This window comes from Pituophis catenifer, unplaced genomic scaffold (genome assembly GCF_029215685.1).
Source record: "Pituophis catenifer annectens isolate HBS135680 unplaced genomic scaffold, rPitCat1.0.hap2 SCAF_10, whole genome shotgun sequence".
Taxonomy (NCBI): domain Eukaryota; kingdom Metazoa; phylum Chordata; class Lepidosauria; order Squamata; family Colubridae; genus Pituophis; species Pituophis catenifer.
Window position 1 is genome coordinate 4938897 of NW_027256890.1, and position 22500 is coordinate 4961396.

General features: G+C 44.7%; 1 protein-coding gene across 1 annotated transcript in view; it reads right to left on the minus strand.

The window, feature by feature from the left end:
• Positions 1-1720: 1720 nt before the first annotated feature.
• LOC139321762 (transmembrane protein 132D-like) overlaps positions 1721-22500 on the minus strand; it is a 349743-nt gene continuing 328963 nt past the window's right edge. Inside the window, 5 exon segments of the mRNA XM_070950632.1 lie at positions 1721-2679; positions 2681-2929; positions 7995-8186; positions 12330-12603; positions 14112-14317. Of these exon segments, the coding sequence (XP_070806733.1) occupies positions 1744-2679; positions 2681-2929; positions 7995-8186; positions 12330-12603; positions 14112-14317 (1857 nt within the window). The 3' untranslated portion in view covers positions 1721-1743.

Genomic DNA, 22500 nt, shown 5'->3' on the forward strand with positions numbered 1-22500 from the left:
AGTATGAATCCCCTTATTGGCACCAACTCTGCTCCCCAACGCCCCTTTTACGGCCTGGAGAAAAGCTCTCCCACAAATCTGCAGATACGCCAGTCCAAATGCTGTAAACAGAATGACTGCAATCAATCACTTCGCCAGAGCAAGATAATGAATCCCAGATGGGAAGAATACTTCCAGCAACACAGGATAGGAACACAGTAGCACGACAGTAATTCAAACAGTCAGGAGGAAATGCCAGGAATGCAGATCACAACTAAACTCTCAACACCGGATTAATTCAGGGTTTATTCACGACAAACGCCCCTCCTTTAAACTCCATCCCCAGGTGTGCCTTGTGAAGGGAATCAGGGCCCTTTCCTTTTTCGTAAGCCACGCAACCCACGCTCTCTTCTGCGTTCTTCCCTGCGCACCCTAGGATGATGAGGGGGTGGGCTTTGGTCTTCATCTGAACCCCCTCTCCCTTGTTCTACCTCTCCCCGGCTCTGCCCAGCCTGACTTTGCCCTTCCCCAGTTTCCTCCACAGCCAACAAAGCCACTTTCCTGCTCTCTGTCAGCTGTTCGTCTTCCGTCTCAGAGTCAGACTCTGAAGGGGGGCATGACAAAGTCCACGAGGACCCTTCAGAGATGACCCATGAATGAATCCAAAGGAATCTTAGGAGTTAGAAAGCAAGGAAACATATCTCCAAACTTGAAAAAAAAAATCAAGCAGATATGTTGTTGCAGAGAGCCCTGTAAAACCAGATCTTTACCAGTTTTTTTTTTGTTTGTTTGTTTGTTTGTTTACATTTCCACCTTTCCTCCCGGGGCAAATTATTTACTTACAAACACATTCTATCTTGATTTCTGATCGGAACCAGAACAAGACAAATCTGAGAGCAGAATGTGAGCTCTCCAATGGGGGGGGGGGCTAAAAATTCTGTGTTGCCAAAAAGCTGCTGAGATTCTAAGGGGGAAAAATAAATAAAAAGAATTCCTAAACACAAGTCTGAATATGACAAATGGCCACAGAATTTTATTTAATTAAAAAAGGGGGAGCTTTTATATTCCCCTCGGTGAAGGCTCGCTTTGTGATCTTTCCTACTAAATCACTTAGTAAATCCTCTTTGAAAGAATGAAAAAAAAAAGATAAATACTTTCCACATTCTTTGGCGCTATTTCTGGAGAGAATTAAGAGAAATTAGAAGTACCAAAGTAAGTCCACCTTACGATTTTGTTTCTGCTGGTCCTTGTTTGCTCAGATGTTCTCCTCCATCTCACGTGGATTGAGATACAGCCTTCAGCTTCTCCATTTTTCCCTCCCACCCATTGTGTCCCCCCTCCCCCAAACATAAGAACCAGATGACAAACCTGAAATAATTAACCAGCTTGAAAACATCTAAACCATACATCAGGATTTACTTTTTGGGTCTTGATTTGGAAAGATCAACTCAAAGAATGAGATCTTAATTTGACTTTTCCTTATTTAATTTTTTTTTATTTTCCCTCGTGTGTTGGCTTCAAACACCTCTCTACAAGTCCCATTCGATATATATTTTTGTTATTTTGGGATTTTGATCATACTCTAGATGTTTTCCACAAAAAAACCAACGACCCACAGTTGGGTTGTGCACCAAGTTCTATTTCTCTCTCTCTCTCTATGCTCCTCATCTTTGACTAGTATCTCAACGTAAAGGCAGAAAGGTGAGTGGGGGAAAAAAAAAAGAAGAGATAAGAAAGAAAACAAAATCTTTTTCAGGTGTATTGTTACACTTTTTCATGGAGCTGCTCCATGTAGTTCCTTAGTTCTTTACATTCCCCCAAGTCCATGTCTTGACAAACCCATTTGATATCGTCCTCACTGCTGTTCAAAATGGAGTTGACCGTTGGGTAGCCACCATCCGAAGAGATGGTAGTGAAAGTGGTAAATTGGACACGTTTCCGTTTGGAGGTCGGCGAGGTGGCCTGTTCGTTCTTCTGCTCCTTCCCTTCCGGGGAGGTAACAGAGTCTGTGGATTGGAAGACTTGGCCGTTGAGGTTCTTCTGAGGATTGGCACTAAGGAGATATTTGCTTTCTTCTAAATCCATGCTCCGGTCAATGGCTGTGATGCATTCCTCCTGTTGGGTGGAGAAATTGAGGTGGTTCTCCAGCAGCTCAGCTCTATTACTCAGTCCTACCCAGTCGTGAGAATGCCTCAGTCCTTCTTGCTCTTCAAACGGAGCCTGCTTATGCCTGTATTTCAAGGCGAAGGTGACGCAGTTAATGAGGAACACCAAGATGGCCAAGCAGAAGACACCTAGCAAAGCATACATCCCGATTTCCAAGTCACTCAAGCCCCTGGGTGTCTCATCAGGATCGTCCTCTTCCAAATCTCCATTGCTCCTGGGCAAGTCTACCTGAGCTGGAAAACTGGTGAAGTCTATCGGGAGATTTTGCATATGACCGTCATCGTCTAGGAGGCTCTCTCGGTCTTCCTTCTTACTCAGGATGGACTTCTGAGTGCTGGTTGTCCTGGTTTCTTCATGTCCCATGGAGGAGCTGTAGTAAGGCCCCTCTGGGCGAGATCTCTCCTGCAGGCTTGTCTTCTGACGACGATCAGTGGTCCGGTTTTCCAGGCGGACCCCGTCTCTGCCATGTTTGCTGTCAGTTGGGTTGGGGACGGTGTCATTTTGACCAAACTTGACCTTGATGTTCCCGGTACCCCACTGCCAGGACGCTCTTCCTTTTGGACTTCTGGCACGATTCGCTGATCACCAGCTCTACTTTCACCAACAGGCCCTGTCCTTCTGACTCGGCCACGAGGAAAGGCCATTTAAACTTGGGGCTCTGGTGGACGGACACCACCTTCTCATCCAGAGATGTGGCCACCAAAGAAAAGTCCTTGGCATCGTAGATATCTAAGGGCATAACTGCTCCGTCGCTGAACTGGATCCAGCAACTCATCACGGCTTCCTATTTTGGGGGGGAAATGGAGACAGAATGATACTGGGACGAACCCATCAAAATGTTGTTGTTTTTTTCCATACAGGTTGTCCTCGACTTACAACGGTTTGGTTAGTAATTGCTCAAAGTTACAACAGCATTGGAAAAAAGTGACTTAGGACCGTTTTTAACACTTATGGCCGTTCCAGCATCTCCCATGGTAACGTGGTCACAATCCAGACGCTTGGTATTTATATGCTCGGTTCGTATTTATGACGGTTACACTATCCCGGGGTCATGTGATCATCTTTTGCAACCCTCTGACCAGAAAAGTCAGTGGGGAAACCAGGTTCCCTTAACCTGGTTAGTGTTAGTAAGGGATTCAATTAACAATGGTGGCAGGAAAGGTTGTAGAATGGGCCAAATCTCACTTAAGAAATGTCACATTTAGCAACATAAATTTCAGGCTCAACTGTCGTAAGTCAAGGACTAACCTGTATACAGTCAGAATGCAGACTTTTGAAATACTGAGATACCATGTCAATTATTAATTTATTAATTTATAAAATTTATTGGGCGCCCGTCTTACCATCAAGATGACTTCGGGGGCTTGCAATCATATACTGCATTTTTTGGAGTATAAGACGCTCCAGACTATAAGACGCACCTATCTTTTTTGGGGAGGAAAACAAGAACAAAAAATCTGCCTCTGCCTCCCAGCAATTGGCCTCCTGTCAACAAACAGCAGAGGCCGAAAATGGGGAGCACAGAGGCGGCAATCGGCAACGGCAATCCCTGTAGCCTGAAACAGCTGATGGTCGGGAGGCCCATCCAACCTGACAATCAGCTGCTTGTATTAATCAGGTGCCCAACATTTTTTAAAATATAAATAATGTTGGACATCATTTTATACATTTTCATGTACATTAAAAAATGTTGGGCACTTCATTTTTAACTTCCCTGTTGGCAATAATGATGTCCCTCTGGGACCAAGTAAGAAGCTGCATCTCCAACAGCCCTTAAAGTTACAGTATTTTTGTTCAGATGTCCCTTCCGTCCTTTCCATTTTTCTTCTCCAATTGTCCCTGAATATCCTGCGGCAACTGAGCTAAATGATGGTGTTTGGTTGTTGCTGTTGTTGTTTTAAGATAAACTAATGCAGACCTCATAAAAGGAGAATATTTGTAGCTCAGGGTTGAAATGCATGGTCCTTGGTGCTCTCTGAGCTTGGTTGTTTTCTTGAATACATTTCTTGACCCAACTAGGGAATATCATCAGTGCTAGAAGGGAGTGGGGTTTGCAGAAAGGAGGAGGAGGGGGAGGAGGAGGAGGAGGAGGATTATTAACTGTGGGTCCTTGGTTCTCTCTGAGCTTGGTGGTCTTGTTGCAGATGTTCCATGACCCAAACATGATGGTATGACCTAGTTTGAATAATGAAATGTTGTTGTAGCCCGTACGCGGCCTGTGCAGCTAGTAGCTGATTCAGACAGCGAGGAGGCTGGTGTGGTGCTGCGCCAGCAGCCTGTGCAGCTGGCACTCGAGTCAGACAATGAGGAGGCTGGAGAAGATGTGGTGCCAGAGGCGGGGATTCAGCCAGGGCTTTCAGAACCTCCAGGAGCTCCCATAAGTGAAGAGGAAGAAGAGGAGGAGCCTCTTCTTGATGTACGGGCGCGCAGAGCTGCCAAAAGGCAGGAGTGGCTCCTCAGGAGGAGGTCTCTTTGAGAGTAAGGCTTGGAGCTAATTGGCCACTCCCTTAACCTATTTAAGGAGGAACACCAACTGAAGCAATTTGCAGGGAACAACTTCGTTCACTCTCCTTCGTGTCTTGATCTTAGTTCTCTGCAAATTGCTTCTGGGCTTTCTGCCAACCATAGTAAGATTAAGATTATTTATTCTTTGGATTCTTGCAGGCTGTTAAGAAAGTTAATTAACAGCCTTTGTTTGAAAAAGACTGATTTAATTTAGTAAACTAAGGTTTGTACAGACTTTGTGTGCGCTGCATTCTTTGGGGTCCGTAGCTGGGGCAGAACAAATGTCTGCAAGAAAACCACCAAGCTGAGAGAGAACCAAGGATCCCTAATGCAGACATGGAGCAAAATGAACTGAACGCTGGAAAAATGAGAAAAAGAAGAAGGAAAGAAACCAAGAAGGACCCTAAAGCCAAAGACACTTCCTTACAGTGGACAGTAAGGCACATTTGGGTTGTTCAGAAGCACTCCAAAAGCTAGAGCTGATCCAATTCTAAATATGGTCCCCAACTGCTGGGGCTGAGACACGCAGTCTTGAATTTTCATCTTCTGCTACCCCGCCCAGCTCAAAGTCTTTCTTGAAACCCTCTATAAATTGATGGCCACGATCAACTCTACTGATAGCAGGTTGAGTTCTGTAGCTTTGGGCATAGCTGCTGGATCTCCTGATGCTGAGCTGTAGCAGATGATCTCAAGATCAACAACCACTCCACACAAGAGGGAGAACAACTTTACAGTTTACAGATTAACAGATTTGGACGGGACCTTATACTGTAGGTCATCTAGTCCAATCCCCCCCCCCCCCAAAGCAGGAGACCTACACCATTTCTGGCAGTCCAGTCTCTTCTTGAAAGCTTCCAGTGATGAAGCTCCCACAATTTCTGAAGGCAACTTCTGTTCCATTGCTCTCCCTGTCAGAAAATTCCTCCTTATTTCTAGGTTGAATCTCTTCTTGATCAGTTTCCATCCATTATTCACGTGCTTTGGAAAATAGCTTGATCTCCTCCTCTCTGTGGCAGCCCCTCAAATATTGGAAGACTGCTCTCATGTTTCCCCTGGTCCTTCTCTTCACTAGACTAGCCATGCCCAGTTCCTGTAACCGTTCTTCATATGTTTTATCCTCCAGTCTCCTAATCATCCTGGTTGCTCTTCTCTGCATTCTTTCTAGAGTCTCCAAATCTTTTTTATAGCGTGGTGACCAAAACTGGATGCAGTTTTCTAGGTGTGGCCTTACTAAGGCTTTATAGAGTAGTATTTGCTCTCTCTTTGCTCTCTCTCTCTCCAACCCCCACCCCACCAGCTCTATTCTATCCATCTCCCCAAAACCATAAGGCAGGCAAAATCATATCTGGATGGGTTCCATGCTGAAGGACCAACAAGGTTAAGATGATGGAACTTGCTGAGATAGCTAAATTGACTCCTTTAATCAGAGAAAAAAGACAATATCTACAGTACGTTTATTGCTGTCTGAAATCTCGTCTAGGCTTCTTTCTTTTTTCTTTTGCTGTGAAACAGAAAAAAATGAATTTACGATTTATGGTCGGGATGATTAGACAGGATAGATTATAAAAAGGAGAGGGATGTTGTAACCATCGAGGAAGAGATAAATTGATAATTGGACTTATAACTGCCATAAAGAATATATTACATGTTACTCCTTTGTAGCTTTTTTCCTTCTTTTCCTTCTTTTTTTCCCTCTTTCTTGCACATCAAGCTTTCATTTTCTTTTCTTTTTCTGGCTATATAATTAATTTATGTTGTTGTTTTTTTCCTCTTACTTTTTTTAAAAAAAACTTCTTTAATAAAAATTATATACATAAAAAATGAAGGACCGCCAAGGTTAAGGAACAGCTAGATTTGCAGTAGAAACCCGAGTGTATAGAAACTTCTTCCCCAAAACATGTATTTTTGGCAGGTGAACAGTGCGATGTTGTATTATTTATGAGAGGTTACCAGAAGAAAAAGAAGAAAGAAAAAAAAATGTTTTTTTTTTTCATCCAGCACTTGCTCTAGTTTTACCGCCCTATTTACTGGAACAATGCTTCTCTATTTAGGAGTTCGGTGGCCTTCGGGGATGAGCACCTATAAATCTAAAATGTCCTTTTAGAATAATATTAACAATCGCACAAGGACACCAGCACCAGTTCACCTGCTCCGCTGGCAAGAGTAGGCAGGAAAAAGAGATTTGGAAAATGGCGGACTGTTGTCAAGGAGCGCTGAAAGTTTGGCATCTGCTCTCTCTCTCTCTCTCTTTGTGTGTGTGTATGTATGTGTGTGTAGGGGGCGTCTTTTGTTCCCATTTACCCATTTCTATTTCCCAGAAGGTTGTTTCCTCCAACTGGAAACTTTGCGGGGTCTTGGTGGGCACGAGTATCTATGATGGGAGGTATATTGTCAGAGTAAGATTATGGGAGATGGTGACGAAGAGGAGGAAGGAGAGGGGATTAATAGGACTGAAGAAGGAGAGTTGAAGTAGAAGAATAATATTGGGGGGGGGAAAGAAGGGAAAAACTAGGGAAGGGAAGGGGAAGGGATGAATTGGGAAAGGAAGGGAAGGGATGAATTGGGAAAGGAAGGGAAAGGATGAATGGGGAAGGGAAAGGATGGAAGGGAAGGGATGAATGGGGAAAGGGAGGAAAGGGAAGGGAAGGGGAAGGGATGAATTGGGAAAGGAAGGGATGAATGGGGAAGGGAAAGGAAAGGAGAGGAAGGAAAGGGATGGAAGGGAAGAGATTAATGGGGAAAGGAAGAGAAACGATGAATTGGGAAGGTATGGAAGGTATGAATGAGGAAAGGAAGGGAGGGAAGGGAAGGGATGAATGGGGAAAAGAAGGGAAAGGATGAATGGGGAAGGGAAAGGATGGAAGGGAAGGGATGAATGGGAAAGGAAGGGATGAATGGGGAAAGGAAGGGAAGGGATGAATAGGGAAGGGACAATGGAGAAGGGAAGGAAAGCAATGAATGAGGAAGGGAAGGGAAGCTATGAATGGAGAAAGGAAGGGAAGGGAAAGGAGAAAAGAAGGAAGGAAAGGATGGAGGAAGGAAGGAAGGGCAATGGGGGGAGGGAGCAAGGAAAGAAAGAAGGGAGGGTGGGAAAGGAAATGAAGTGGAAGAGGACAAGGACGAAATAGACATTAACAACACTGCCTAGCCCTCCATTTGGCTGCCTGCAGTTTCGTATGGCCCTTTCAAATGTTGCCAGCACAATAGATCCCGTATCCACCTACGGCTTGTCAAAGTATCAATTGAGAAGCAATGGCTGATGCTTCAGAAAGAAAGGAGGACCCCACCGTGCTCAGACCGGACACTTGGAGGCCCAACCAGAGAAAAGGAACTTCAGCAGCTACCTGCTTTTCTGCTTGAAGCACTTCGTGGGCAATGGCCGTAGCGAAGATTGCTCTGTTGCTTCCGGTGCTCAGCTGTAAGGAGAGCGAGAGGCCCGATACCAGCTGGACGCCCAGATCAGTGATGGTCACCTTCTCATCCAGGACGGTCACCGTCTTCTCTGCCAAGATGGCATCGGAAAGTGGGGACAGGATCTGCAGGAGGCGACCAAAGGGACAGTTCATCTCTACATTTCCAAGGAAATCACTTTTCCCAAACACTCGATGAGTCTCACTTGTATCTATGTAGAGAGCCTTTATTTTTTTTTTCTGCCCCAGAAACCACAATGTTGTTAATCAAGATCGCGGCCCTATAAAACAACAAGGATACATTACAAAGAGCAGTTGACTTGGGACTTAAGTTTCGGAAAATAGGGACTGGGAAGGGAAGAAGGAAATGGTGGGTGGGAGGGAGAGAAGGAGGAGGGAGGGAGAGAGAAAAAGAAGGGAGGAAAGTGGGAGAGAGGGAGCGAGGGAGGAAGGAAGGGGAAAGGGAGGGGAGATGGGCTGGAAAAAAGGAAAATGAGAGAGAGGGAGGGAGGGAAGAAGGAAGGAAGGAAGGAAGGAAGGAAGGAAGGAAGGAAGGAAGGGAAGGAGAGATGGCTGGAAAAAAGGAAAATGGGAGGAAGGGACGGAGAAAAAAGGACCATCAGGGAACAATCTGTTCAAGGTGGAATGATCAGATGAGTTCATCCTATTTTGTTTTCACACTGAAACCTTTACAAAAATGTTCATCATGAATACATTGCACATGTCAGCACGACAAGATGCATTTATCCTAGTGCTGACATGAGAAGGAGAACGCAAGTGTCTGCAATGGGAAGGTTGCCTTTCACCTACTTATTTTAGCTGGATATTATTTATTTATTTATTTATTTTATTTGTATACCGCCCTTCTCCAACAGGACTCGGCGGTGAACAGCCACGGTAAAAACACAACATATAAAATTTAAAAACAATTTAAAAAACATTAAATAATTTTAAATAATGTCTCCTAGGAGATGGATGGGAGGGGGAAAATTCTTTGAATTGGAGCAGTAGATTAGGGGTGAATGATTGGGAAGATGGCCAATGAATGCAGAGGAGTGGGGGAAGGAAGAGGAGGGATTTTGGGTCAGCACGTCAGTGCTGGCTGCATGGAGTCAGTGTAAAAGTTGCCGTGCTAAATAAAATGGAAATTTGTTTCAAAAAAGACTTTGTTTGAGACGCAATTTATTTGAAGACAGCCTGAAAACCTGACAGCACATTTCTACCTGTATTTTCTCTCAACAGATAAATCTCTAAACACACCTGCTCTCCAAACCCATCTCTCTCTCTCTCTCTCTGCACCTCTAGGTGGTCCTGACTGACTGAGAACTTTTTTGTTTTAAAATCCTGAGACATCAGGATCTTCACATTTGAAAGTGCAGGTTGAGAAAACACGAGGGGATCCCGCAAAGGGATAATACATGTGATCCCTTCTTTCCCTCTGTTATTATGTTCTATGCTCATGGGACCAGTGTCTTGCATAGATTGATTTAATTTTCCAAACTTTTTAAATTTGTTTCTGCTAAAAAAATTAAGAGAAAGAGAGAGAGAGAGAGAATGAGAGAGAGAGACAGAGAGAATGAGAAAAAGAGAATGAGAGAGAGAATGAGAGAGAATGAGAGAAAGAGAATGACAGAGAAAGAGAGTGAGAAAAAGAGAATGAGAGAGAGATATAGAATAAGACAAAGAGGACCAGTATCTTGCATAGATTGATTTAATTTTCCAAACTTTTTAAATTTGTTTCTGCTAAAAAAATTAAGAGAGAGAGAGAGAGAATGAGACAGAGAGAATGAGAGAATGAGAAAAAGAGAATGAGAGAATGAGAGAGAGAGAATGACAAAGAGAGAGAATGAGAAAAAGAATGAGAAAGAGACAGACAGAATAAGACAAAGAGAAAGAATGACAAAAAGAGAACGAGAGAGACAGAATAAGACAGAAAGAGAGAATGAGAAAAAGAATGAGAGAATGAGAGAGAGACAAAATAAGGCAGAGAAAGCGAGAGAATGACAGAGAGAGAGAATGAGAAAAAGAGAAAGAGAGAGAGAATGAGAGAGGCAGAGAATAACAGAGAAAGTTAGGGTTGCCAGGTCTGCTTCCAAAAAATAGCGGACAAGCGGGGGGTGGGGGGTGTTAAGTAGTAAAAAAATAAAAAAAAAATTACAATTAAATTATATATTTTCTTACAAACATTTTAACACGTATTAAAATAATCACTTCAAAACTTTTCTTAAAATTCAAACCATCAAATATATTATAATAATATGTAAAATATTAAATTACGTTTTAATTTCATCATAAAGCTTTTGAATAAAAAAAATGTCCACTATTTTGTGAAAAAAAATAGTGAACATAATGTGAAAAAAGTGGACTGTCCGCTCAAATAGTGGACACCTGGCAACACTGTGAGAGTGAGAAAAAGAGAATGAGAGACAGACAGACAGAATAAGACAGAGAAAGAGAGAATGAGAATGAGAGAGAGAAAGAGAGACAGAATAAGACAGAGAGAGAGAGATGAGAAAAAAGAATGAGAAAGAGAGGGAGGGAGGGAGGGAGAGAAAATTTATAAACATGGAGCAATCCAGTGGATAAAATCTTGGCAATCCATATATAGGTGACTTGGACAAATTCTCGGGAGACAGCTGACAGGTATTCTTCCAAGTGAATGGACCAACTATCAATTTGTCACTCACTTCTTTGCTGCATTTCTCTTCCCAAATATATTCTTTGTATTTCTGGACACAAGGCAGAGTGAAGAGTTTCTGCAACTGATAAATGTCTTTAGAAAGAGCTGCAGAGTAATGCCACTCTAACAAAGGCCCCCTTTAAAAAAATAATAATAAAAAAAAGACTGATAAATTTATGCAATGCAATGCAATGCACAGGTTGCCGAGTGCCATAAAAGCTTTTTTGCAAAGCAGGAGTGCAAAAAGAAAGAAAAAGAAAGAAAGAAAGAAAGAAAAAACTCACCACCTTATCTTCAGCTTATCCAACAGCATAAAATGAACTTTTTAGTGCTTTTCGGGGCATTCTTGAAACATAAAACGCTTCTTTCTGCTTTTGTGCTATCGTTTTGGTTCCTTCCTAATTGTCCTCCTTCTCAAAGTAAACCAAGATCAGATTTGGACTTTTTTTTTTTTTAATTTGATTTATATGCCACCCTTCTCCGGAGACTCAGGGCGGCTTACAATGCGTTAAGCAATAGCCTTTCTACTTTTGTATATTTATACAAAGTCAGCTTATTGCCCCCACAAACTGGGTCCTCATTTCACCTACCTTAGAAAGGATGGAAGGCTGAGTCAACCTTGAGCCTGGTGGGATTTGAACCTGCAGTAATTGCAGGCAGCTGGTCTTAATAACAGGGTGCTTTAGACCACTGTACTACCAAGGCTCCTGGTAGTATAGTCCTTTTTAAAGGACTGTGGCTAAATATTCAGCATTTTTATTACTTTAAGAGACCCTTGTGGTTGTGAAATGTACCCCCGTTTTCCTATCTGCTCCCTCTTGGATTGATCATTCAGCCACGTTCAAGAGATACAAAGAACGGTTGCAGGAATTGGGTGGGGTAGTTCAGGTGTCAGCAACTTGTGGCTCTGGAGCCTCATGCAGCTCTTTGGGCCCTCTGCTGTGGCTCCCTGTCAGGTGATCCCACCACTGGATGGCCCCGCCCCTCACCCTCCCCTCCCAGTCACTCCTGGCCTGGCCTGAGAAGGTAAGGGCATTGGTGGGTGATGGAAAAGCAGCCAGAGCAGAGACAGAGAGAGTGGGAGAGAGAGAGAGACATAGAGAGATACAGAGAGAGTAGGAAGGGAGGGAGAGAGAGAGAGAGAGATGTCAAAAGGGCTTTGTGGTTTCTGGTGTTTTTTAACAACTGGTTCTCTGCCCTAATGACCAGCTGGGTAGGCATGGGTAGGGGGTCATGTGACTGGTGGAAGTGAGTGACATTGAGTTGGCCACGCCCACCCAGGCTTTGTGGCTCCCGGTGTTTTCTTTTCTGTGGGAAACGGGTCCAAATGGCTCTTCGAGAGTTGCAGGGGTTGCAGACCTCTGGACTAGAAGACATCCAAGGTCTCGTCCAACACTTCTGTTATTCAGTTGGATGGATTTTTGCACTGAATGAAACTTCCTAATTCACGTGCCCTGAACAACATGCTGCTTTCGTATCTTAGGTGTGAGCAACTCTAGATTCTCCAGTTAGATGAAGGTAGATAATGAATCTTTGGGTCTGGTGTAGAAAGGAACCTGTCTTTTCACCCAGCCCTTCATTTTGCTCACCTGTAAGGTAGTCATTCCTAACTCCTGTCCCATTAGCACCTGTCCATCTTGCAGCTTGGCAATCCTGGGCTCTTCCACTTGCATGAAATTTTTCACCAGGTCAGTGATGTCCACTTGCCAGTCGGAGCCCAGCAGGTAAGTCGTTTGTCCCCCAGAGTCCAAGGGCTCGGCTACAAACTGGGTAAGGACTCGCACTGTTGCATGCTGGTACTGGAGAGTGCAACCTCTCCCCTTCCTCTCATCCTCCTCTTCGTCGTCGCTGTCTCTAACTAGCCTGTGAAGAAATTCAAGGCAGATGGTCAAGCCACACTGTCAGGCCTGCCTCCGTTCAAAACCCAAGCAAGGAAACCCTCGACTCCGTTGAAGTAGAGAAGAGGGACTTATTACTGTGTTTGAAACGATAGCGGTGAAAGCAAGGAAAGATCTGAGTCAAAAGGCGTGAAAGTTGCAGGTTGAACCAGTGGTGAAATCCATTTTTTAAAAATTACCGGTTCTGTGGGCGTGGCTTGGTGGGCATGGCAGGGGAAGGATATTGCAAAATCTCCATTCCCTCCCCACTCCAGGGGAAGGATACTGCAAAATCCCCATTTCTACCCCACTCGGGGGCCAGAGGTGGTATTTGCCTTTTATCCCCAGAGCTAGGGTGGAGCTTCACTAGCAGCAGTAGCTCTTCCGTCCCGAGGACCGGTCCATAGATTTCCACTGCTCTCCTCTCCTCTGCCTTCTACGCATCCGTGCGTCAGGCACTGGACCCAGCTGCTCCTCCTCTTCCTCATCAGCCACCTTCAGACCTGGGGGCTGTTGACTCTCCATCTGAGGGATGATGGACAGCCCAGGCTCCGCCTCTGTCTCTCTCTCACTCTGCCAGCTCCATTCCCTCTTCCCCCTCGGAGCTCTCAGGTTGCCTTGATGCTGGCCCTGACTCCCACCCCTCCCTCTCCTCCTCCTCTGAGTTGGCTGCTGGAGGGGCCAGAGGCCGACAGGCCACAACACACAGGCACAAACACAAACAAATTAAAATATAATGTGAACCCAGATAAAATATTCTGCCTGAGCACAATTTATGTATTGATGCTTATCGTCAATAAATGTACATTATATCTACCCACAAAAGTTAGGTCTCCGTTTGAATGGAAAGTATTGCCAGTTGTTCACACTTATTAGCAACCAGGGTAGACGGAGGCTGATTTCACACAATGCGGAAATGCCATGTGGAAAAAAGATGGTTAGCTAGTTTGAGGAACACAGTGTTGTCAAGAATGAAGCCAAATGGATGTTTTCAGGAAATGATGGAAGAGGAAACCAGTGAAATCCACTTACCTTTGCTACCGGTTTGGGAATGGGAGTGCGCATGCATGCCTCTTTTGCGTGTGCAGAACCTTCTATGCATGCGCAGAGGGTCACAAATGGGACGTAATGACCAGTAGTGGGTTTCAAATCCCGACGCTACTGGTTCGTTATGGGAGCATGTGGGCGCGCTCACTTTTCGAGCGTGTGGTACTTCTGTGCATGTGCAGAAAGTTCTGCATATGCGCAGAGCATTTTTGATGACGTCTGGGCGGGTAGGGCAGAGCCTCCTGCTGCTACGGGTTCGCCCGAACTGGGGCGAACCGATAGCAACCCACTAATGAGGTAATGAGGTCCCAGCGGGTGGGCGGAGCCTCCTGCTGCCGGTGCTACCAGTTCGTGTGAGCTGGATAGAACTAGCTGGATTTCACCACTGAACCAGGGCATGGCATGCTTTGATGAGACCTCAGCTAGGAAGGTCCCAAGGGATCTCACCTCTTGTTAGAAACGATGGGGATCCTCCAGCCCTTGATCTGATTTAACTCGGTGTCAGAGACTTCGATTTGCAGTGGGAGACGAGGAACCCACACAGTCAATTCCAGGGGGCTGTTCAGATGTTGGTACGTAAAATGGACCACTGCATTCACTTTGCCTTTCATTTCCTTCCCGTTCACGAAGACGTAGTCACACCTTTCCGACACCTAAAAGAAGAGAGAGAGAGAGAGAAAAGAGAGAAACAATTTTAAAGAAAAGAATAATGGGATAACAGAAGAAGAGAGTTGGGAGGGACCTGGGAGGTCTTCTAGTCCAACCTCCTGCTCAAGTAGGAGACCCTATACCAGTGATGGCCAAAAGCAGGGGGAGCAGAGTGGTGGTGGTGTCATGCGTATTTCCGGCCTCCGGAGGGCCTCCGGGGTGGTGGTGGTGAGGAAGGCTGTTTTTGCCCTCCCCAGGCTCCTAAAAAGGCTCTGGAGCATTGGGAGAGCAAAAAACAGGTCTTCTGGTCCCACTGGAAGTTGGCAAACTGGCCGTTTCTCGCCTCCGGAGGGCCTCCGGGGGGGGAGGCTGTTTTCGCCCTCCCCAGGCTCCTAGAAAGGCTCTGGAGCATTGGGAGAGCAAAAAATGGGCCTTCCCCAACCCCCCCCCCCCCGAGGCCCTCTGGAGGCCAGAAACAACCTGTTACCCAACTTCCAGTGGACCCGAAAATCAGCTGTCCGGCATACACATGCGCTCTGAACTAGGGCAATGCTCGCGTGCCCACCAATATGGCTCCGCGTGCCACCAGTGGCACGTGTGCCATAGGTTCGCCATCATGGCCCTATACCATTCCAGACAAATGGCTGTCCAATCTCTTCTCAAAACCTCCAGGGACGGAGCACCCACAACTTCTGAAAGGAAGCCATTCCACTCATTAATTGTTCTCGCTGTCAGAAAGTTTCTGCTTAGTTCCAGGTTGCTTCTCTCCTTGATTGGTTTCCATCCATTGCTTCTTATTTATTTATTTATTTATTTATTTATTTATTTATTTATTTATTTATTTATTTTTATTTATTTATTTAGTTTGTCGATCATGTATTAGGTAACAGGTATAAGTATGAACATGGACATGGACATGAACGAAGGAAATGAATACAAATAAATGGGGACAGTAGGACAGGGATGGCAGGCACACTGGTGCGCTTATGCACGCCCCCTTTACAGACCTCTTAGGAATGGGGTGAGGTCCACGGTAGACAGTTGAAGATTGAAGCTGTGAGGGTTTGAGGATGTTACAACGGACTCGGGTAGAGCATTCCAGGCATTGAACACTCTGTTGCTGAAGTTGTATTTTCTGCAATTGAGTTTGGAGCGGTTTACTTTGAGTTTGTATCGGTTGTTTGCCTGTGTATTATTGAGGTTGAAGCTGAAATAGTCATTGACAGGTAGGAAGTTGTAGCAGACGATTTTGTGTACTACGCTTAGATCGGACCGCAGGCGGCGTAGTTCCAGGTTGTCCAAGCCCAAAATTTCAAGCCCAGTGGCATAAGGGATTCTAATGTGAGCGGAAGAGTGGAGGACTCTTCTCGTGAAATACCTTCTCGTGAAATATGTAGACAATAAAGGTTTGAATTGAATTGAATTGGAGACATTGTGATTCAAAGGCTTGCATCCACACAAATTAAACCCAGAATTTCCGGTGGAGCGGGAAGAAGTTGCTTTGAGATCTTTGAACAACTTTCAGAGGTACAATTTCCTGAATCAACTGGAATCTCAACCAGAAGCTCTTCGGGAGAATCTTTCAAAATCTTTCAGGGGGAAAGAATAAAACCATGTCTTCCTCGGTCCATTTTTTTCTTACCTGGGCTTAACCTTTGATAACTCCAGATCTAGAGAAAGCTGAACAGGGCCGAGAAGAATTGAGAAACCTCTGAAGTATGACTGAAAGAATGGAACTGGGTTTGTTTACTGAGGGGAAGAGAAGATTAAGAGATCAATCATCTTCAAACGGGCGAAAAAAGGCTCTTGTACAGAAAAAATGAAGATGTCCCCTGTGGCTCCAGAAGTATGAAAATAGTAAGAGAAGCATCTAAATAGAAAAAAGATCATAACGGGGCACTGTTGAGTTGGCTTCACACCGTTCTTCTCCTCTTGAAGGATTAAACTAGAGCCAAACCTAGAGCGTAGACAACCCATGTCAGAAATCCTTAGTTGCAAGGATTCAGGCGTGGGCTGCTGGAGGTTCGCAGGGCTTCGGGACAACTTCTAGCTAAGATTCTGTGCAGTTCAGAGAACCCCCAAATCCCACTCCTGGCTGGCCCCACCCATCCCTCCCCTCCCAGGAGTCTTCACACGGCCTGTTTTGGATGTAGGTAAGTACAGGGCACGTGGGAGGCTCGGGGAGGACAAAAAAATGGGCTTACTGGAAGTTTGGGAACGGGCCTCCAGAGCCTGGGGAGGCCGTTTTTGCCCTCCCGGAGGCTCAAAAAAAGCCTCCGGAACCTGGGGAGGGCAAAAACACCCCCCGCCATAGTGCAGGAGGCCAACTAGGCCACACCAACCATGGCCATGCCCACCCAGCAACTGGGCAGAGAACCTTTTGCTAAAATTTTTGAAGCCCCACTCCTGCCCATATTAAATAAAGGGATGGGGCTAAAGAGTTCTTAAAAGTCTCAGATCTTAGAATCTGAGACTGGAAGGGTTGTGTGGAATGTCTTAAGTCTAATCTCTCACCCCGGCCAAGAATTCCAAACAGAGGAACTTTGATCTTGAAGAGGTCCAAAAAACGAAGCCACCACACTCATCAGTCTTTGGTTCTTTGGTCTCGATCTTAACAGAATAACATGGTTGGAAAGGACTTAGAGGTCTTCTAGTCCAACCCACTTCTCAAGAAGGAGACCCTATACCATTTCAGACAAACAGTTGCCCAATCTCTTCTTGAAAACCTTTAGTGAGGGAGCACTCACAACGTCTGAAGGCAAGCCGTTCCACTGATTAATTGTTCTCACTGTCAGGAAGTTTCTCTATAGTTCTAGGTTCTAACGTTTCTAGAGAAATCGTCTCTCAAGATTACCAGTTAATACAAACTCACCATTCTTGGCCCAAAGGTTCTAGCAACTTCATGTTCCTCAAAATCAATCTATCCATCTATAACAGAATAACAGAGTTGGAAGGGACCTTAGAGGTCTTCTAGTCCAACCCCTTGCATAGGCAGGAAACCATATACCATTTCAGACAAATGGTTGTCCAATCTTGTTCTGCCCCAGCTCCGGATTTCTGAGGATATAGACACACACCAACGGTCCTTATCAAATTTATTAAGTAGCAAGAATAATCCAAAGTCCGGCAAAGGTTGGCAACCAGCCCAGAAAACAAGATACGATAAACCAAAATACTCTGATAATAAATACTAGTTGTTTCCAGCAAGAAAGCACTAGCTGTGTGCGATTTAAATAGGCTAAGGGAGTGGCCAATTATCCTCAAGCCCTACTCTCGAGTAGACCTCCTCCTCCTCCTGAATAGCCACTCCTGCCTTTTGGCAGCCCTGCGTGCCTGAGCATTGAGGAGAGGCTCCTCCACTTCGCTCTCTCCACTTGAAGGAGCCTCTGGAGGTTCTGAAGGCCCTGGCTGAGTCTCTGCCTCTGGCACCACATCCTCTTCAGCCTCCTCGCTCTCCGACACGAGCACCAACTGCGCAAGCTGCTGGCGCGACACCACACCAGCCTCCTCATCGGGATCAGCCATGATCCACGCAGGCTGCTGGCAGGCCACAACAAATCTCTTCTTGAAAACTTCCAGTGTTGGAGCATCCATAACTTCTGGAGGCAACTTCTGTTCCACTGATCAATTGTTCTCACTGTCAGGAAATTTCTCCTTAGTTCCAGGTTGCTTCTCTCCTTGATTAGTTTCCACTCATTGCTTCTTGTCCTGCCTTCAGGTGCTTTGGAGAATAGCTTGACTCCCTCTTCTTTGTGGCAGCCCCTTTGTGGCAGCCTCTGTCAAGGTTGCCTCATTCTTTGAGCTTCTTCCCAATGTCAGTTCAATTATGACTTGGTCCCTTGGCTGTTAATAAGTTTGGATGTTCATATCTATCATTTCCCAAGGCCTTTTTTGTCCATCTGCCAGCAAAGATGATACACCCCTCAGTTCAGGGGCACATATGCATATCCAATAATTTATTAAGTCCCATTTTACAGTGGCGATGATTTGAAGGCACGATCTATTAAACCTCTCAGCTGTTTCACTCTTTCTGTTTTTTTTCTCAAAGATTGCCATCCATTACCAATTGGAATTTTTTTCCCCTGCGTGCTGCATGATGCTCAGTACAGTTCATATTTCTGACTTTGGAATGTGCGTGAATTTAAGGCCCTTTTTCCCCCCTCCACTTTTCTGTTTAAATGCAGATCAGATCTAAATCTTATTGAAACATCACAATCTGCGGCAGCATAATTTATGCCTCCCCCCCCCACCCCCTCTCTCTTCTTTCCAGCCTAGCAGGCTGAAAAAAAGGAAATTTATGCATAGATCCTTGGTTTGCTATTAAATGCAGAAAATCTGGTTCGATAAAATCCTCGGACTTTTTCTTTTTCTTTTTTTTTTTTTTGGTGGTACAATATTAGCTTTTATTCATTCCAGAGGATTTTCCCTACACACCGCTGCTTACTTCTCATTTTGGAGAGAGAGAGAGAGAAAAAAACCTGCACTAGATTTTCCTTAAAGTGTGGACAGTCGCAAAAGATTATCGTACAGCCAACGCCGAACCACGCACTGACTAGCATCACTAAGCCAGCTCATTAATTCCCATAAATGTAACCAATCACCCTGGGAAATTTCAAGAACAGAGTTTCCCCCACCCCCAACTACCCCCCTTTGGAGGGCAAAACGCAAAAGCTATTTTAAATTTATTACCGAGGCTTAATTGTATGGCTTTTGGTGGCTTAACAGGAGTATTGCAATAATACAAATGGCTTAGCATAGGATTTGGCTATCACTTCCCTCTCCCCCCTTTTTCCTTTCATGGGTTGTGAGAGTTCTCAGCTTAATACTTGGTTTATTTTAATTAGGGTTCTGTATAGGCTTGGTTGTCTTACAGGATGTTGTTTTTGGCAGGCACGGTTGTTGGGTGCGGTTTATCCCAGCGTCAATATTTGTTTAAGCGTGTTGGCGTTTCAGGTTTTATTCAGTGGGTTTTGTACTTACTGGCTCCTTCTGAACAGTGCTGGGTAAAAAACATGGTTTATGATGATGCCGATGATAGCAATAGCACTTAAGATTTATATATGCTTCACAGGGTGTTACAGCCCTCTCTAAGCGGTTTACAAAGTCAGCATATTACCCCCAACAATCTGGGTCCTCGTTTTATCGACCTCGGAAGGAGGGAAGGCTGAGTCAACCTAGAGCCAGTTGGGATCGAACTGCTGGCAGTGGACAGAGCAAGGAAGGAAGGAAGGAAGGAAGGAAGGAAGGAAGGAAGGAAGGAAGGAAGGAAGGAAGGGAAAAAGGAAGATCAAAGCAATAGGAATAGCACTTATATACCACTTCACAGTGTTTTACAGCCCCTCTCTAAGCGGTTTACAGAGTCAGCCTATTGCCCCCCAAAATCTGGGTCCTCATTTTACCCACCTTGGAAGGATGGAAGGCTAAGTCAACCTTGACCCTGGTGAGATTCGAACTGCGAAACTGCTGGCAGCTGGCAGTCAGTCAGCAGAAGTAGCGTGCAGTACTGCATTCTAACCACTGCGCCCCCTTGGCTTGATGTGATGATCAATGACAACAGAATACAATTCAGATACTAATCAATGCATTAAAACAAATACTACCTTTAAAAACATCGTACTCATGATGTCCTAACCACCTGATGTCAATAATCAGGAGAAAAAAAACCCCAACAGAACTCAACCAGCCCCACTCTGCAGTCTCCCCCCAAGGAATAGATTTTAACAGATTGCCTAAAATCACCAGGGAAGGACCATCTCCGCTGTCCTAGAGGAAGAGAGCCCTAACCAAGAATGTCCATTTCCTGTTTGTTTTATCTTCTAGTACTTATGCAGGGTTTGTCAACCTTGGCAACTTTTAGATGAGTGGATTTTGACTCTCAGAATTTCCCTGACAGCCATGCTGTGTGGGGAATTCTGGGAGTTGAAGTCCACCCAAGGTTGAAAAACATTGAGTTAAAGACTTGCAATAAGTTGATCAGAATAGAGCTGGAAGGGACATTCGAAGTCTTTATGAGTATATCCATCAACTGGAATAGGACATAGTAACAATGTCAGCCAATTGGTAGCTGAGACAGGCTGGAGCCAGGGCATGTCTTAGTCTGCAGTTTCTGAGTCTGTGCAGAGAAAAGTGAAACTAGTCTCTCTGCTGTACTCTGTGTGTAAGCATGTCTGCTAATCTGAGCTGACATGAAACTGTTCTCAACTGTTGGTATTGTATATATACACTGCTCAAAAAAATAAAGGGAACACAAGCAGAAGGCATCCAAGATCTGAATGAATGAAATAGCCTTATTAAATACTTTGTTCATTACATACAGTAGTTTTCTGTTCCCTTTAGTTGTTTGAGCAGTGTATAAACTACTGTATGTAAAGAACAAAGTATGTAATAAGGCTATTTCATTCATTCAGATCTCGGATGTCTTCTGCTTGTGTTTATTTTTTTGAGCAGTATATATAGATATTCTTGTATATAAAGAAGTTAATGAATCAGTTATCTGTGTGTGCTTCTGGATTTGATTTTTGCAAGAAACTCTGATAGTCTTCTAGTCCAGCCCCATGCTCAAGCTCAACCATTTTAGACCAGTGACTGTCCAATCTCTTCTTAAAGACCCCCAGTGATGAAGCACCCACAACTTCTGGAGGCAACTTCTGTTCCACTGGTTAATTGTCCTCACTGTTAGGAAGTTTCACCTTAGTTCCAGGTTGCTTCTCTCTTTGATCAGTTTCCACCCGTTATTTATTTATTTTTTCCTTGCCTTCTGGTGCTTTGGAGAATAATTTGACTCCCTCTCCTCTTTGTGGCAGCCTCTCAAATACTGGACTACTGCTATCATGTCCCTCCCAGTCCTTCTTTTCTCTAGACTAGCCAAACCCAAATTCTGCAACCGTTCTTCATATGTTTTAGTCTCCAGGTCTTTATCTTAGTTGCTCTTCTTTGCACTTTTCCCAGGTTCTTCTTCTTTTTTGTCTGTTCTTCTTTTGTCAGATAGACAGATTTATTTTATTTATTTTATTTGATTTCTATACCGCCCTACTCCCGAAGGACTCAGGGCGGTGCACAGCCAAACAATAAAACACATACATACAAAATTTAAAAGTAGAATAAAATCAAATTAAATAATTTTGGCCCCGATTGATTCCACTAGAAGTAGATGTTCTCCAAGATACTGACACACCAAGCCACTGAGACAGGTGACCTTGAAATGGGATTCTTACCCTTCGCATCCAGGAATAAGAAGACTACCAAAATAGAGATGGGCTTGGAAATCCTTAAATAAATTTCTACGTCCAAATCCTGAAAACAGTAACAGAGTTGGAAGGGACCTTGGAGGTCATCTAGTCCAACCCCCTGCTCATGCAGGAGACTTATACTAGGGATTCGAACCACCGAACTGCCGACCTTTCTTGATCGACAAGCTCAGCGTCTTAGCCACTGAACCTTGTTGTTGTGTTCCGGTCAGCACAATAAGTCCATTAACTAAACCTCATTTCTGAAAATGTCCAACTTTGCTCAACGACATGCTCTATAAAAATTCAGGTCCAGAGCATTGGTGTGGGTATGTATATGTGGGTGTGGGCGTGGGTGAACCTCTCCCCCACTTCTGCCACCTTCTTGCATGCCTGCGCGCACACACATTGGCTCGTGGAAGTCAATTTAATTGGGAAGCGTCAGGGCAGAAGAGGTGAGAAACTGCCACTCACCCAGTCTGTAAAAATCAGAGCGACAAAGCATCACTATGAATTATGGATGGCAGGACAGATGTGGATGAAGGAGACTGATGCGGCATTCAAGGCAGGGAAGAGCACAGGGTTTGGGAAAATACTGCAGCGAAGCAGCATCTGTCATTGTCTAGTTAGACATAAGGTAGGCGAACATGAGAGAAAATGTGTTGGATGATCCATCCCAGCAACCCACAACATCTGCTTGGGGATTTCGTTCTCCTCTCTGAAAGTTGTCACCTACTGAGCCAGATTAGTGTCTTGCCTAGCCTTTCCTAAACTGGTCCTGTGCAGGACCTTGGACAGCGGCCAGTGATGGTGTCAAGAAGGGTGGTTGGAAGCCTATGGAGATTCTCAGCCATCCAGGTCATGGTTTGTCCCAAAGGTGCTTTTTCAAGAGGCAACTGGACTTTCTTTGAATAGCCACTTGCCCCTTGAAAAAGTGTCTTTGGGACATGCTGGTTGGAAGC